Source organism: Olea europaea, chromosome 8, assembly GCF_002742605.1.
Source record: "Olea europaea var. sylvestris chromosome 8, O_europaea_v1, whole genome shotgun sequence".
NCBI classification, from domain to species: Eukaryota; Viridiplantae; Streptophyta; class Magnoliopsida; order Lamiales; family Oleaceae; genus Olea; species Olea europaea.
In genome coordinates this window covers 1,378,853-1,394,513 of record NC_036244.1, presented here as the reverse complement: position 1 = coordinate 1,394,513, position 15,661 = coordinate 1,378,853, and the positions used below count along the sequence as shown (strand labels likewise).

Sequence of the window (15,661 nt, the reverse complement as noted above, 5' to 3'; positions counted from 1 at the left end):
TAAGAGGTGGTTCGTTTCATATACGTTTGGTTGTTTAATTCACTTTTGTGGGTCGATTTCTAAACCTTGATCATTATTTGGGTGTTCTTGGGATCCGTTGTAAATTCCTGTGATCTCGATAGCAACCTTGCTAATCGGGTTCGCATCATAGTTGCTTTATAAAGTTAATATCGTGGCTCACGAATTATCACAAATAGTTGATTTTTCCTAGGGGTTCAAGTTTTCCTTCTTCTTAACAAAGCAACTCTTCTCTTCTCTTCAGGGTATCACTAGGACCATCACAGGGTATTGTATGTAGTTGTCTAAGATTCGTGACAATGTGTGAAGGACTGCAGTTTTACTTAGCCCCTTGACACTATTGCAACCGCAGTTTGCCCAACTTCGGCCGCACATTGTAAATATTACTTCAAGTTTGAGTTGTAATTTTTTTTCATTGTAATAGTTATTTCAGTTGTAAAATAGTTCTGATATTAGTAAATGTTTAGTAAATTCCCCGTCTTTTAAACGTCTACTCCTATCACTTAAATTTTTCTTTCGAATGTTATTATATGGGGTATTAATCATTCAAAAATCTTTCAAACTCACTGGTGTCCGCCCCCTGCACCAGCAATTGTAATTTTCTTCTTTCGTCAATTGTAGTGTTTAGTTTTCATCAATCAATTTCAATTTACTTTCAATGCATTCAAATTCTCTATTGTAAACTTTTCACAAAATTGTAATCAAATTTTCTTTCGTCTCGACGTGACCGAAAAAAGGCGGAAGGTAGTTTAGCGGAGCAAACTACTGCCGCACGGTGTCCCTTTTTGTGCTAAGAAGAAAGGCACCTCGTGAAAGTTGGTATCAGAGTTGCGGCTCACGACCCTCGATAAGAAAGCTATGGATCCAATTATATCCAACACCACTGAAGTGGAAGAGCCTCAAAAGAAGGGTACTACTTAACAGAGCGTGGATGCACTTGATGAGACAACTACTAGGTTGTGCTATGCCTTGGACGGTCTCGAGGAAAAAGTCGAGATGGCCGAATCCGAGATTCGTGGATTACAGATCCAATTGGATGAAAGTCAAAGGGCTTGCGCAGCAATGACTGAAGCTGCCGCAATCATTCCTGATCTGCAGGATGAAATGAAATCGTTGAGAGCTCAATTGCGGGTACTCTAACGTGCGGTGGGCAATGGGCAAGCTCACGTACCTGAGTATGCTCCTAGACTCAAAATTCCTGAACCGCGTACCTACAAAGGGGCACGTGATGTAAAAGAAGTCGAAAACTTGTTGTTTGACATGAAACAGTACTTTCTCGCAGATTCGATCGAAGACGAAGCTAGAAAGGCAACTACGCTACCATGTATCTGGGTGGAGATGCAAAACTATGGTGGTGAACCAAATATACTGACATTCAAGCCAACAAGGTTCGAATAGATTCTTGGGATCTCCTCAAGGAAGCGATTAGATCGTAGTTTTTCCCGAAAAATGTCGAGTATTAGGCTTGACGGGCACTTCAAGACCTGAAACACACAAGCTCTATCAGGGAATATGTGAAATCCTTTTCAGGGCATATGCTGAATATTCGAGATATGTCGAAAAATGAAAAGCTCTTCACCTTTATGGAAGGGTTGAAATCGTGGACACGCACGAAACTTCAAAGACAGAAAGTTACTAATTTGAACACGGCCATGGGAGCCGCCGAATGCATAAGCGACTACCAAACGGAATCTAGAAAAAATCAACTTTCCAGGAGTAATCAAGCAATTGGAGGTGGTAACAGACCTTACAGACCCAACTCGAACCCAAATGGGAGCGTTACTATCAGAATAAAGGAGCCTATCAAAGCACCCGTGGCTTTCGGGGAAACTATCATAATAGCCATCAAGGAAATTTTAACGACAGCAACAATAATAACTAGAACAAAAGAAAAGCAACGGAGGGTCGAACTGATGCCACTCCCAAATTGAAGTGCTTTTTATGCGAAGGACCTCATCGGGTGTTGGAGTGTCCTCAGAAGCGGATGGTAAATGCATATTGTCAGCTAGCAAGTGGCGGGTCAAGTTCAAAGCAAGAGGCCACGCAGGCTAATTATCATAGTGAGACCGACTCCGAAGAGGATGAAGACATAGTTGAAGCATTTTCACATCGGTGCAACACACTGTCGCATCGGGTTGCTGAAAAGGATGATGTCCCATTGAAAGAGGTAAAGATGGAAGAAGCGAAGGCTCGAATTTGTAGGGTCAAAGGCTTAATGTACATTGATGTAAAAATCAATGGGAAGCCAATCAGGGCTATGGTGATACTGATGCTACCCACAACTACCTTGCATGTACCGAAGTAGAGCAGCTCAAACTTGTTCTGGAAAAGGGTAATGGAAAAGTCAAAGCAATCAACTCCGTTGCTCAACTAATAACTGGAGTAGCGAAATCGGCGTTGATTAAAGCAGGTCCTTTCGAGGGAAGAAAAAATTTATCTGCAATTCAGATGGATGATTTCAAGCTAATTCTGGGATTGAAATTTCTTTGGGATACTAAGACAGTAGTGTTGCCATATTTTGATTCGTTAATGATGATGGGTAATAAGCTGTGTGTCATCCCTATACAGGTTGGGAGGATGGGCAAGAAGAGTATCTCAGCCATGCAATTTAGTAAGGGTTTTAAGAGAAATGAACATTCTTTTTTGTGCACTCTTCGATTAGAGGAGATCAAAGAGGCGAATGGTCCTATTCCAAAACACGTTAAAAGGCTTATTCAGAAGCCGGACGAATTACCAAAGAAATTACCACCAAGAAGGACAATTGATCATGAGATTGAACTTAATCCAGGCGTCAAACCTCCTGCTAGGGCACCATACCGTATGTCTCAGCTTGAGCTTGAAGAGCTTAGGAAGCAATTGGGAGAAATATTGGAGAGTGGGATCATTGTGCCTGTGAAATCGCCATATGGAGCTCCTGTATTGTTTCAGAAAAAGGCCGATGGTTCTCTTCGAATGTGCTGTGACTATCGAGCCTTGAAAAAGATTACTGTAAAAAATAGCTATCCTATCCCACTGGTTGCGGATTGTTTCGATCGACTGAGTCGGGTGAAGTATTACACAAAAATTGATTTTAGGTCCGGATACTGGCAAGTTCGGATCAACGAGGGAGATGAAGCAAAGACTACAGTGGTAACCGAATATGGAGTTTTTGAATTTAAAGTGATGCCTTTTGGTTTGACAAATGCTCCAGCAACATTTTGTACTATGATGAATCGGGTACTTCACGAGTTCTTAGATGATTTTGTAGTGGTGCACTTGGACGACATAGCAATTTACAGTGAGACATTGGAGGAACATGTCTAACATATGAGGCAAGTTTTTAATCGGCTATGGAAGAATGAATTCTATGCCAAGCCATCTAAATGCTCATTTGCTCAGACATTTATCAGTTTCTTGGGTCACATCATTGAATAAGGTAAAATCTGCATAGATTCAAAGAAGGTTACAGCCATCAAAGATTGACAACCACCGAAAACCGTACATGATGTACGTTTATTTCTTGGGTTATGCAATTACTACTATTGAAGATTTGTGAAAGGCTACTTAGAAATTGCACTGCCACTTACCGAATCGACAAAGAAGGATAAGGATTGGAATTGGTCATCCCAATGCCAAACTGCTTTTGAAAAGTTGAAGAAGTCCATGTGGACGAACCTGGTTTTAGCCTTACCAGATATGACTAAACCATTTGAAGTTCATACAGATGCTTCAGATTTTGCACTTGGTGAAGTCCTCATATAAGAAGGACATCTGGTAGCATATGAGAGCCGGAAGTTAAATCAAACAGAACGTCGTTACTTAGCACATGAAATGGGATTATTGGCAGTAGTCCATTGTCTCAAAGGATGGCATCACTATTTGCTTGGGTCTCCATTTATTGTGAAGACAGATAACACTACAGTTAGTCACTTCATGTCCCAACCAAAACTATCGAGCAAGCAGGCTCGTTAGCAGGAATTTTTTTCAGAGTTCAATTTTATGTTAGAGTATCGTCCCGGATCTAGTAATCATGCTGCTAATGCTCTTAGTCGATGGGCTAATTTGTCTGCCATTTGCTCCGTAGCTGCTCTTTCAGGGAGCGTCGTCTCCACGAACACTAGAAACCAAATTCGGGCACTTATGGAGAAGAAGTCGGCTACTCAATATTTGGTCGACCTCATCAAGTTGGGTAAAACTCGACAATTCTGGCTCGATGGGGAACTAGTGAAAACAAAGGGAGACCGCCTATATGTTCCTAAGGACGGAGATTTGAGGAAATCACTAATTACAGAATGCGATGACACGATTTGGGCAAGGCATCCCAGAGAAGAACACACTTGTGCACTGCTACAACGTGCATACTATTGGCCTCAAATGCGGGACGACATTGCAACCTATGTAAAAACTTGTCTTATTTATCAGCAAGATAAGGCAGATCATCAGAAAAATGCGGGCTTGCTAGAGCCCCTTTTCGTCCCAACCCGGGCATTCGAAAGTGTATCGATGGACTACATTATTGGGTTGCCAAAAGTTGAGGATTTTGGCACTATCATCGTCGAGGTGGACCGTCTATCAAAATATGCATCTTTCATTGCAGCGCCTAAAGTATGTATCCGCGAAAGAGACAGCTCAACTCTTCTTCAAACATATTGTCAAATACTGGGGACTGTTTAAGGACATCGTCAGTGATCGAGAACCTCGTTTCACTGGCATATTTTGGACTGAGTTGTTCAAACTTCTTGGTTCAACTTTGACCATGAGTTCTAGTTTTCACCCACAATCTGACGGACAGACGAAGCGCTTCAATTCTATGCTAGAAGAATATTTTCGGCACTTTATCTCTACTTCGCAGAAAAACTGGGTAAAACTTTTGGATGCGGCTCAGATTTGCTTCAATGCCCAAAAGAGCTCTTCCACCAATAAGAGTCCTTTTGAGATTGTTACTGGCTAGCAACCGCTATTTTCTCATAAGTGGATATCGAACAAAGTACCAAGTCCCCTCAAACAAATAACTTTTCTCAAGAGTGAAAATGAAATATTGGAATTGCTCGGAGTTATCTTGAGAAAGCTCAAAAAGGGTACAAAAAGGCTGCAGATCTAAAGCACCGTTTCATTGAATTCAATGTTGGAGATTTGGTAATGGTTAAGCTTCCCGACATAAATGTTTACAAACTAACAAGAGGGAAGGATTCAAGATTGACGTCAAAATACATTGGACCGTTACCCATCGAGAAAATGATTGGAAGAATTGCATACAGAGTTGAACTCTCTTCATGGTGTAAAATCCACAAGGTCCTTCATGATAGTGTGTTTAAGTCATATTTTGCGGATAAGGAGGATGCATCTAGAAATGAGCCAAAGCGACCTGTGTTTGAACTGAAGAAAGTTGAAAAGAAAGTTGCTGAAGCTATTCTTGACCATCGAATCACTCGAGCTTCTAAAAAAGATTATCAGGAGTACTTGGTAAAATGGATTGGATGTAGCAGCAAGAAGAATACTTGGGAAAGAGAAAAAGATCCCATAGCCTTCAAACCATTAATTGAAGCATATCATGTATTGATGGCACCGAGAACATCCCCCAAAACAAATGGGGAAGAATATCGAGGACCGCAGCTTTACTTAACCCCTTGATACTATTGCAGCCGCAGTTTGCCCAACTTCTACCGCACATTATAAATATTACTTCAAGTTTGAGTTGTAATTTTATTTTCATTGTAATAGTTATTTCAGTTGTAAAATAGCTTTGATATTGGTAAACGTTTAGTATCATTCCTCATCTTTTAAACGTCTACTCCTGTCACTTAGGTTTTTCTTTCGAATGCTATTATAGGGGGTATTAGTCATTTAAAAATCTTTCAAACTCACTAGTGTCCGCCCCCTGCACCAACAATTGTAATTTTCTGCTTTCGTCAATTGTAATGTTCGATTTTCAACAATCAGTTTCAATTTGCTTTCAATGCATTCAAATTTTCTATTGTAAGCTTTCTAGAAAATTGCAATCAAATTTTTTTCGCCCCGACGCGACCGAGAAAAGGCGAAAGGTAATCTAGCGGAGCAAATTACTGCCGCACGGTGTCCCTTTTCTGTGCCAAGAAGAAAGACACCCCGTGAAACAATGTCTAGCAAAACACTTTGCATGTTTATCAACGAAGTAAGTTCACTTATCGCATGTTTATCATAATAGAGGGATGCAATACAATAGTGTACATTTGTTAAAATTTCAGTATTAAATCATTTAAATATAAATTAAACTAAAAAATTAAGTATTTTAATTTTGTATTTAAACTGAAATGTAAAGCCAAGACACAATTGAAATTAATCAATTTTTATGTCTACCATCTGTATCCCAAATAAGTAAATAAATAATGGGATTTTGAACTTGAACTGGACACAGAAAAATTGAAACGAACCCTTTTCTCTCCCTCATCTTCTTAACTTTGAATGTTAATAACTCATCTTCCTCCAAATTAAACATGCATATATAGTTGAAAACTTACAGAAAATTCTTCTAAACATCCAACTTCATAGCGCGAAAACCAACATACATAAACGTCCAATTTCGAAGTTTCATTTATTTCAACTATGGTTTCATTTTCCTCTTGAAATAAATAATGAAAAATTATGAAATTCTACAGATTTGATCTGCATAGATCATATATTGAAAATTTCATGAATTTTAAATGTGTCTATCATAGGATGCCATTAAAAACAACAAGTTACTTAAAAATTAGCGTACACAATTCAGTCGCAGGTTGGAGCAGTAAGAACATTTTTGAATCTAAATATAGAATAATGTTACTTAGGATCAGTAGTGTTAGAGCATCAGTCTAAGTGGTTGCACCTTTTAGGTTCCACTGAATCAGTCATGTGACTTTGCAATTAAATGAATCTATCATTTACTATCATATAATTGTCACCTAAATTGCTGCTTAACATGATGAATAGCTTTACTCATAAATGTAAGTAGTGATATCAATTTTATAGTCTTTAATGTCAATGTCAAATTAAATAGTATGTTTGATATTAATGAGTTCTAAGAATTTCTTTCTTGAAAAATAATAATGTCCAAGATCTTCATGATTGATTTACCTTGCTAATTCATCCTCCAAATGTACATTTTATTACATTTCAATGGTCTGAATACGATCACAATGAAACAAATTCAATGGGGAGAAAAAATAAAAAAGAGAGAGAAGAAAAAAGAGAACAAATATAATTGGTAGAAGAAAAATAATATCTTTTAATTATAACTCTAAAGTTCGTAAAAGGGGAAGAGAAAAGAGAAATATTAAAAGGAGAAAAATAAAAAAATCCTTTTTTGAAAATCTCCAAGAATAACAGGGGTGAATGAGACATACTTTTTTTTTTTCTTTGGGTAGTTTGTGCTTAAAAGTTAACAAGCTAAAGAACTTTATAAAAGTCTTTAAAAGTTATTGATATACTAAATACTATACGACTTATATAAATTTCTAAAAATTTATTTGAATACACCACAATTTTTACAGACTTTCAAAAAAACCTATAAAAGCCTCTATTAAATATACTTGTACTTTTAGAGAGCCTTAAAAAATCTATATTGAATACCTCTAAACTTTTTAAATCTTTTAAAGTCTTTAAAAGTCCTAATTTGACGTTGTAGAAGTTTATAGGAAAGAACAAAATCTCACGATAAATCCTAACCTTTTGATTTAGAATATCAAAAACCAAGGAAGAGAGAAGAATTTTGAGAAACTTCTAAAGACTCTTTATTTAATTTAAATTTATTTAATTATTATAAAGCTTACAACTCATACTTAAAGCAGTAAATACAATCTGAAAAAGAGTATCATTATTTACATTCACAGTTTTTATATTTGCATCACACTCTATATACATCTCTATTAAAATATTAAAAATTGAAAAAATAACTATTTTCATCCACGTTAAATTTCAATATTGTCCTCATTAAATTCATTCATTTAAACATTATATATACATTCAAATTTTATATATTCATCCTACAATAAATACATTTCTAATACAATTTTGAAAATCGCTATATTCATCCGATCACTATCAATATTTAATTTAATTCTTACTTTTTATATTGTCATGTCTATGCTCACTACTAAAAACTACTTTTCACCCACGAAAAATTACCAACAGATGCAATGTTGACGCTCACTACTTAAAAACAACTTTTCACCCACGGAAAATTACCAACGGATTGCATCCGTTGGTAATTAGAAACAGATTATCCGTTGGTAAAAGTAATTCACTTTCAACTACGATAATCATTAACGAATTTTTCATTGATAATGATGATATCTTTTTACCAACGGATATTTCGTATCTCATGTAAACGTTTAATAATTAAACCTTTCACCTACGGATATTCCTTAGGTGATGTACCGAATATTATCAAAGGATTGCATCCGTTGGTAATTAAAAACGGATTATCTATTGGTAAAAGTAATTCACTTTCAACTATGATGATCAGTAACGAATTTTTCATTGGTAACGATGATATCTCTTTACCAACGAATATTCCATGCCTCATGTAACCGTTTAACATTTGGATATTTTACCTACGAATATTCTGTAGGTGACGTATTCAATATAACCAACGAATTGCGGATTACCCGTTGGTAAAAGTAATTCACTTATCCCACATCGAAAATTCACAACAAAATCTTTGAAGTTGTCCTCTATAAATTTGTGATCCAATAAGTGGCTAAAAAATATTTTGGTCTTTCAATTCAGTGGGCTAAAAGTTTAAAAAAGAAAAAAAGAAGACTAATTATTAAATAAATAAATATTTTTTTTCCACTATGCCTCACACCTATGCGGCTATTTGCAACATTGAGTTTTACCAATTATAATAGTAGACATTTACCAATGGAAAGTTAGTTGGTATTGGTTAAGATTTTTATCAACGAAAATTTTGTTGATAAAAGATTCACACTTTACCAATGAAAAATTCGTTGATAAAAGGTTTACTCTTACCTACGGCACGATCTGCTGGTAACTATCAGCGATCCCCAAATTTAACAACAAATTTGTGGTTGCTAATATTCCGTTAGTAAAGAGTAATAGCAACAGATATCGTGGTTTCAAAAACGAAAAAATCCATGTCTAAAGCCATTTTTTTTGTAGTGGCTTTAATATTTAGTTATAAAGGTTAATAATCTCTTCTCTTAAATTTATAAGATTCTCCCAAGAGGAGACTGCGCAACCAAATAAATCCATCCTCGAATCATATATTAATTAATTTTTTTTGCTTATAAGCTCATAATTTTGGCTGTTTGTGTTTTGGTTGGTAATTATAAGTTTGTTTCCTTTTATATTATAAGAATATTTGGACCGGTAGTAAAACATATTTTGAAATTTCTCATATATTTTCTTCCATCAAATCAATACTTAAAAAAAGCATAAAAAATAAGATTTCAATTTTCATAACATGAACGATTTATAACTCAAATAATGTGTTGATTTTTAGGTTTCCATTAAAGATAATATTTTATGATTAGGGTTTTATGATTTTAATTAAAGATGATATTTTATATATGATTATTAGAATTTTAGTTAAACACAATCTCTAAAAGAATATAAAAAGGTCTAAAAGAATTTATGAAAATAAACATTAGTGGATGAATTTAGAAAAATATTTTTTATTTTAAATCTATATATGTCTATTTAGGTAAATTTACATAAGATAAGAAATATAGACCTTATTTGAGCCCATTTTGGGGAAAAATGTATTTTTGAATAGTGTATTGATAGGAAATGTGTGACTGAAAAATAAGGAAAAGTTTTGATTTTGAGTGTAATATTATTTTATTGAAAAATGGGATTGAAATGATATCAAAATATTATCTAAAAATACTTTTTTTTTTCCAAAGAATGGGGCTCAAACAAGGGCATAATATAATTATCTTTTCAAAAGTGAATGTATATATAAAAACTATGGATGTAAATAGCGGTATCCTTTGAAAAATAACTAAACTCTTATATAATGATAAGAATGAAATATAACAACTATAAATGGAATAAAATCCTAATCCAATTAAAATTAAGAAAATTATCTAGAAAAGTAAAAAATGCATTTTTGGAGCCCTAACGATGAATTTTGTCAAAACGAACCATATATCATGGGCAAAGCCCATGAATTTTGCTCATTAGGACAGATCCACTCAAAATAAATACAAATCTCCGAAAATGAACAATCCAAAAAAATTTTGGCCTCAATCCCACTTTTCCATGAACTCTTCTTCTTTTTTATTGCATCACAGTTGAATAGAAACCCCAGTTTCTAGAAAAATAGGCTACATTTGAAGATGCAATTGTACGAGTTAAAGATGGATGAGGATACCGACGTTAGAAATTATCATAATAAATTTAATAAGTTCATGACTGAGCTACTTAATGTTGATATCAAGATTGAGGATGAAGATGAGGATATAATTTTATTGACTTCCTTACCCAAGTCGTATGAAACATTGATGACCATGTTATTAGTCAAAAATTTTACTTTAACAGTGAATTGACTGTCTTGTTAGAAATAGCCAACATTAAGAAGTCATATTGTGAATGGTGATCAAAGTTCTTTTGGCAACTTTTGCGAGTAGGCGTGGTAGAAGTAAATTGCTACAAGGAATTATGGTCAGATGGATGACCATTCTTATATCGTATTAGGACAGATATGAATGTTATTATTGTCACAAGAAGGGACATATTTGAAGAAATTGTGAGGAATTGAAAAGGGACCTTGAACTTGAAGTGAAGAGAGATCAAGAGTCTAAAGAAATTTCAAAGAATGCAAATTTGGTTGAAGGTGATTGAAGGAGATATTTTAAATATTGTTTATTATGAAAGTCCAACTAGCTAATGGTGTTTGAATTCTGGATATTTTTATCATATGTGCCTACACAAGGGTTGATCTGCAAGGCAAAAAGTCATGCAAGAGCGTAATATTTTTTAGTTGATACTCAAAAACTTGAAATTAAGGGTTCGGTTAGGTGAAAATATTTGATGGAGCTAGTGTAATGCTGGTGAAAAAAAGAATCTTTAGAGATAATGAAAGGGGAAAAGATTGGTAATTTATGTATAGGCTCATAGGGAAGAAAGTTTCATGTGGACCGAGAATAGTCTTCTACGATCTAAGTTGCCAAGAGGTGTTCTCTGAGTAGTGATAAAAAGGATGAAGATCGTAAGTTCGAAAATATCAAAGCATGGAGTGAGGTTTGATGAATTTTTGAATATTGTTCATGTATACTGAAATTGAATGGGCTATAATGGCACCTACCAATAAAGGGGTATGAAGTTAGATGCTAAGAAGTGATCGTGGATTTAATATTTTAATTCAAGGTGGAGATTGTGAAATTGACTTAATATAACTAAATTAAATTGAAGAACTAAAGCTGCAATTTCCTTAAGACCTTAACTATGTAATTGAAAAGGTCACAAAGCAAAAGATTGTGTTGAAGCTGCAGTAAAAGAGGAAAAAATTAGAAGAAAAATTAGGGTTGGGGAAAAACTTACCAAAAAACTTCAAGGCCAAGATATATATACAAGCAAGAATTGTTGAAAACTACATAGAGTACTCGGAGGCAGCAGAGAGAATAAAACTGGTGCAGCTAAATTCTTGAGAATCGAGAGATAGATAAATTGAGGAAAAGTTATCAGTTTGTTTTTGTCTTACTTTGTTTGATCTAGTTTTGTATAGGGATATTTGTGAAGGGGAGTTAAGCATTATTTTGAGTAGTTTTTCTCAACTGATAGTCTCCTCACTCGTGATTGTTGATGGTTTGTCGAATCACGTTTAAATGTTATTTTTCTCTTTTTTGTCTCATTTTGTGTTTTATGCTTCTACTGCATTTGGTGGGAACTAATTTTCCCAACAGCATGTTTACTTCCTCAGAAAGTTCAAATTTAGGTTTATTAGAGCTGTAGTTCAATGAGTTTATCCCATTCCAGATATCCTATTGTCTTCCTATTGTTTTCTGTCTAAGAAACCCTAATTTTCAACATGAATAAATTGTTTCAGCAATCTGCTTTACTTGTCATCATGTATATCTATGGTTCGAATTAAGAGTATAATTCCATCATTTCACAAGAAAAAATTAACTCTACTAGATCAAGTTTGAATATATAAAGGTTGCAGATTTGAGACAGAGAGGTAATTGAGTGAATTGAGAACAATTGAGGCAAATTTAGTTTTCTCAAGTACAATTAACTTAAGTTAATTACGCTATTTAGAAAGTTATTAAAGCCACACACATTTCACATCACATGATTATGAATCTGGTACTTTTCCTCTAATTTAATTACAAGAATACAAACAAATGAATTTAACTTGCTGATTACTTTATCCATCATAGTCTCCCATTCATTTAAAATTTCACTCAAGTTGTTACCTTCCTGAAAAGTATAATTACTTAAACATAGAATCACACGACCAAGTAAATACTCGTCCATATCGAGTGTATATAACATGTAATATTATCTAAAAAAGTGAAGAACAATTCCACTTTTTAAAGCCAAGATTGAACAACTAAAATAAGATAGAGGGAAACTTTATAACAAAGACTTTTACCATGATTATGCTTGTTATGATGTTTTAGGATTGGATCACATGATCTTTTTGTCCCAGTAGAGATTTATTTATCCAAAAGCTTCAAAGTGCATACAGATAGAATTTAACTGGTATCTCTTCTGCTCAAACTGTAGGAGTTATACATGACTTAGCAAAACATAGCCACTTGTTTAATTCAATAGCCAGTCCCCTCCCGGTCCCATTTCGTCATGACCCTAAAATTTCACAACGGTCTTTACCTTTCTTTGTCATAGTACCATAAATAGTAGTATTCTTAGGCCAAAAATAGTTGGAACTAACGTTTAACAGAAAACAAGGGCCACTTATTTTCATAGTAGTAGTAAACAACTAAAACTGGGTGTGGGGCTTTAAGACGAACATTGAAAGTTCAAGCTGTGATTTTTCTTCATGATCCTCATTTTCTTCAAGGTTAGTGACCTTGGCCAGCTTATCAATGGACCTTTGACGAGACAGTGCTTTTATCATATCCAAAAAATTATGAAAACTTTAAAAAGTTGTATTTATATTCCACTAATCGCTCGAAACTACACTATTAGATTATGTCATGCCTTGAGAACGACAAGGACAATTATCTATCCCTGCCGAATTACTATAATTAAATACTTAATTGCTTTTATTAAAAAAATAACAAAACAGCATTGAATAGATTATACAGCACTATAATTTCCTGTACTGGATGCATCAATGGTTTTAATTTAAGCATAAAATTAATGAAAAAAATAAATTATTTATTATGTAACTAATTTCATGGGGTTCTTTCGATATGGTATGTTTTAAAAGGAAAAACAAAGGAAATCATAATCTGTAAAATCAATGGAAAGATTAACATATAAAGATCTGCAGGTAAGATTTCTCGGACCTATAATTATAGATCAAGAAGCAGGATTGAGATGACCACTTTTTCACAGAAATAAAGCCTGGTCATTGTACTTGTTTGATAAATACAAATCACCAAAATCTCAACTTGCATCCAATGTACAAATTCTATTTCATGTATAGTAAAAATAAGTATATATACAAGTACGAAACTACATAGCCAAATAACAAAAATACAGCATAAAAAACAATCAATTTTAGTGTTTAAACGTGTGTGTATATATATATATATTTATTTATTTATTTATTTATTTATTTATTAAAAGCATTAATATAGTATATACCTGGAACTTGAGAATTCATAGAGTTTTCCTCCGGGAGAGAAGATTATAAGTGCAACTTCTGCATCACAGAGAACAGAAAGTTCAAAGGCCTTCTTGAATAGTCCACTTCTGCGCTTGGAAAAGGTAACTTGCCTGCTTGTTGCATTTTCAATCCTTTTCATCTGAGTTTTCCCTCTCACCATTTCTATATATTTATTTATATATGCAACAATTTCAATAAAGGTTGAGTGAAATGTTAAAAAAAAAAAAAGGTTAAGGGTTCAATACAAGTGTCGGAAAAGAGCAACCAAATCAAGATAAGCGTCCACCTAAGAGGGTTTCCAGAAATAGAAAGGGATATGTTGAAAAAACAGACAGAAATTATGATGGGTTTTTCAGATCTGTGAAAATAAGGGAAGAAAAAGGAAGAAAAATTTGTGGGTATTAGAAACCCTAAAGTGATTTTCCAAGAAGATTGAGCAAAGAAATGGATGACCTTTTTCTATTTGTGTGCTTGATTAAGGAAGGAGCAGAGAGGAATAAGAACCTCATCTCTTTCTTGATATGGAAATCTCACCAGGAGCACTAAAATAGACAACCTAAATTGGAATGGAGAATAATACTGCAAGCAACAAGTGGAAATTAACTGGAACAATTCTTCATTTTAATTATTGTGTGAAGTTGATTTTTGAGAAAAAATTTCATAAGAAGTAATTTTTTTGAGAATCTGTAATTAAGAAATAAAAAATAAATATGAAAATAATTTTTTTGGAATGCATAACTAAAAATGAGTATGAAGAAAAAAATAGTTAAAAAATTAATTTCAAACCGGGACTTAGATAGGATTCTTCGTCCCTTCGAGACCTACAGAGCTACGAAATTTTCATTTTTATATACAAGTATAGGTGTAGACATTATAATGAATTCTGACTATCAAAGTTTCATTTTAAAAAACCAATATTTATTAGATAGTAGTTGAAGGTTTACTTATTACTTATTCTTTATATATTTTGGCAATGTAAAATTTGCTTTTGAATATTTTTGCAAGATGGTAACTTTATAGTGTTTTTTAAAAAGAATAACTTGGTACTTATATTTATTTGATAGCCCTTTTTATAATAAACTCATTTTTTTTGTGTAGATTAAAATCAGATATTCAGTGTATTTGTAAATAGTTGATGGTATATATAATTGAAAAATAGTAAATCCTATAAAATATGTAATTAAAATTAATTGTCAACTTTAACTTGAGATCTAATTGAATTTTAACTCAAACCAATCAAAAATTAATTTGTCATCATTCAGTCATGTAAAATGACTATGGCACCATTTTATTAGAGATCATCTATGCAAATGTAGATAAAAATCATGAGATATAATAAAGTGTCTAATGGAATAATAATTCTTGTTAACTTTGTTGAACTTGACGAGAATGTTTAAATGGTTCGAAGTTGGTACATAAATGAAATGCTCAATTTTGTCTTGTTTAATGAAATGCTCATATGATTTGAAGTTCGTACAAAAATGAAGAGGGAGAAATTCGAAATACTTTTAAATAGATAAAGGGAATGTTATAAAAAAAATTTAAAATAAATAACTTATTTAGAAACAAAAAGTTGTGAACATATCTCGCGATATCCACTAAAAGTGACTTCCACATCTACTTTCCTCGTTATTATTTTATTTTTCATAATTAAGATGAGCGTGATTTTACCTTCAAGATATGCACTTCGTAAGTCAATGTAATTTACCAAAATTGGAAATTAAAAATATTTGTATTAAATTCTCAAATATTGTCACTTCTTCCACTATATTAAATTAAAATACTTTGAAATATCATTGTAAAAGATAATTGGAAAACCAAGGTATAAACTTAAAATAATTCCCTTTTTAAATTGGATTTTATTAGAATTTTCAACTGATTTAGATC

General features: G+C 33.4%; 1 protein-coding gene across 6 annotated transcripts in view; it reads right to left on the bottom strand.

Moving 5' to 3' along the window:
- The window catches only part of LOC111398467 (MADS-box protein SOC1-like), a 54,568-nt gene extending 40,210 nt beyond the window's left edge, over nucleotides 1-14,358 (bottom strand). For 2 of the 6 annotated variants that reach the window (XM_023025377.1, XM_023025379.1), the window contains exon 1: nucleotides 13,753-14,354. In XM_023025377.1, coding sequence (XP_022881145.1) covers nucleotides 13,753-13,934 — 182 coding nt within the window. In that variant the 5' untranslated portion in view covers nucleotides 13,935-14,354. Of the gene's footprint in view, nucleotides 1-13,752 lie in introns of all 6 variants that reach the window. The other 4 variants (XM_023025378.1, XM_023025376.1, XM_023025380.1 and 1 more) reach the window with 4 other exon arrangements.
- Between the last annotated feature and the right edge of the window lie 1,303 nt (nucleotides 14,359-15,661).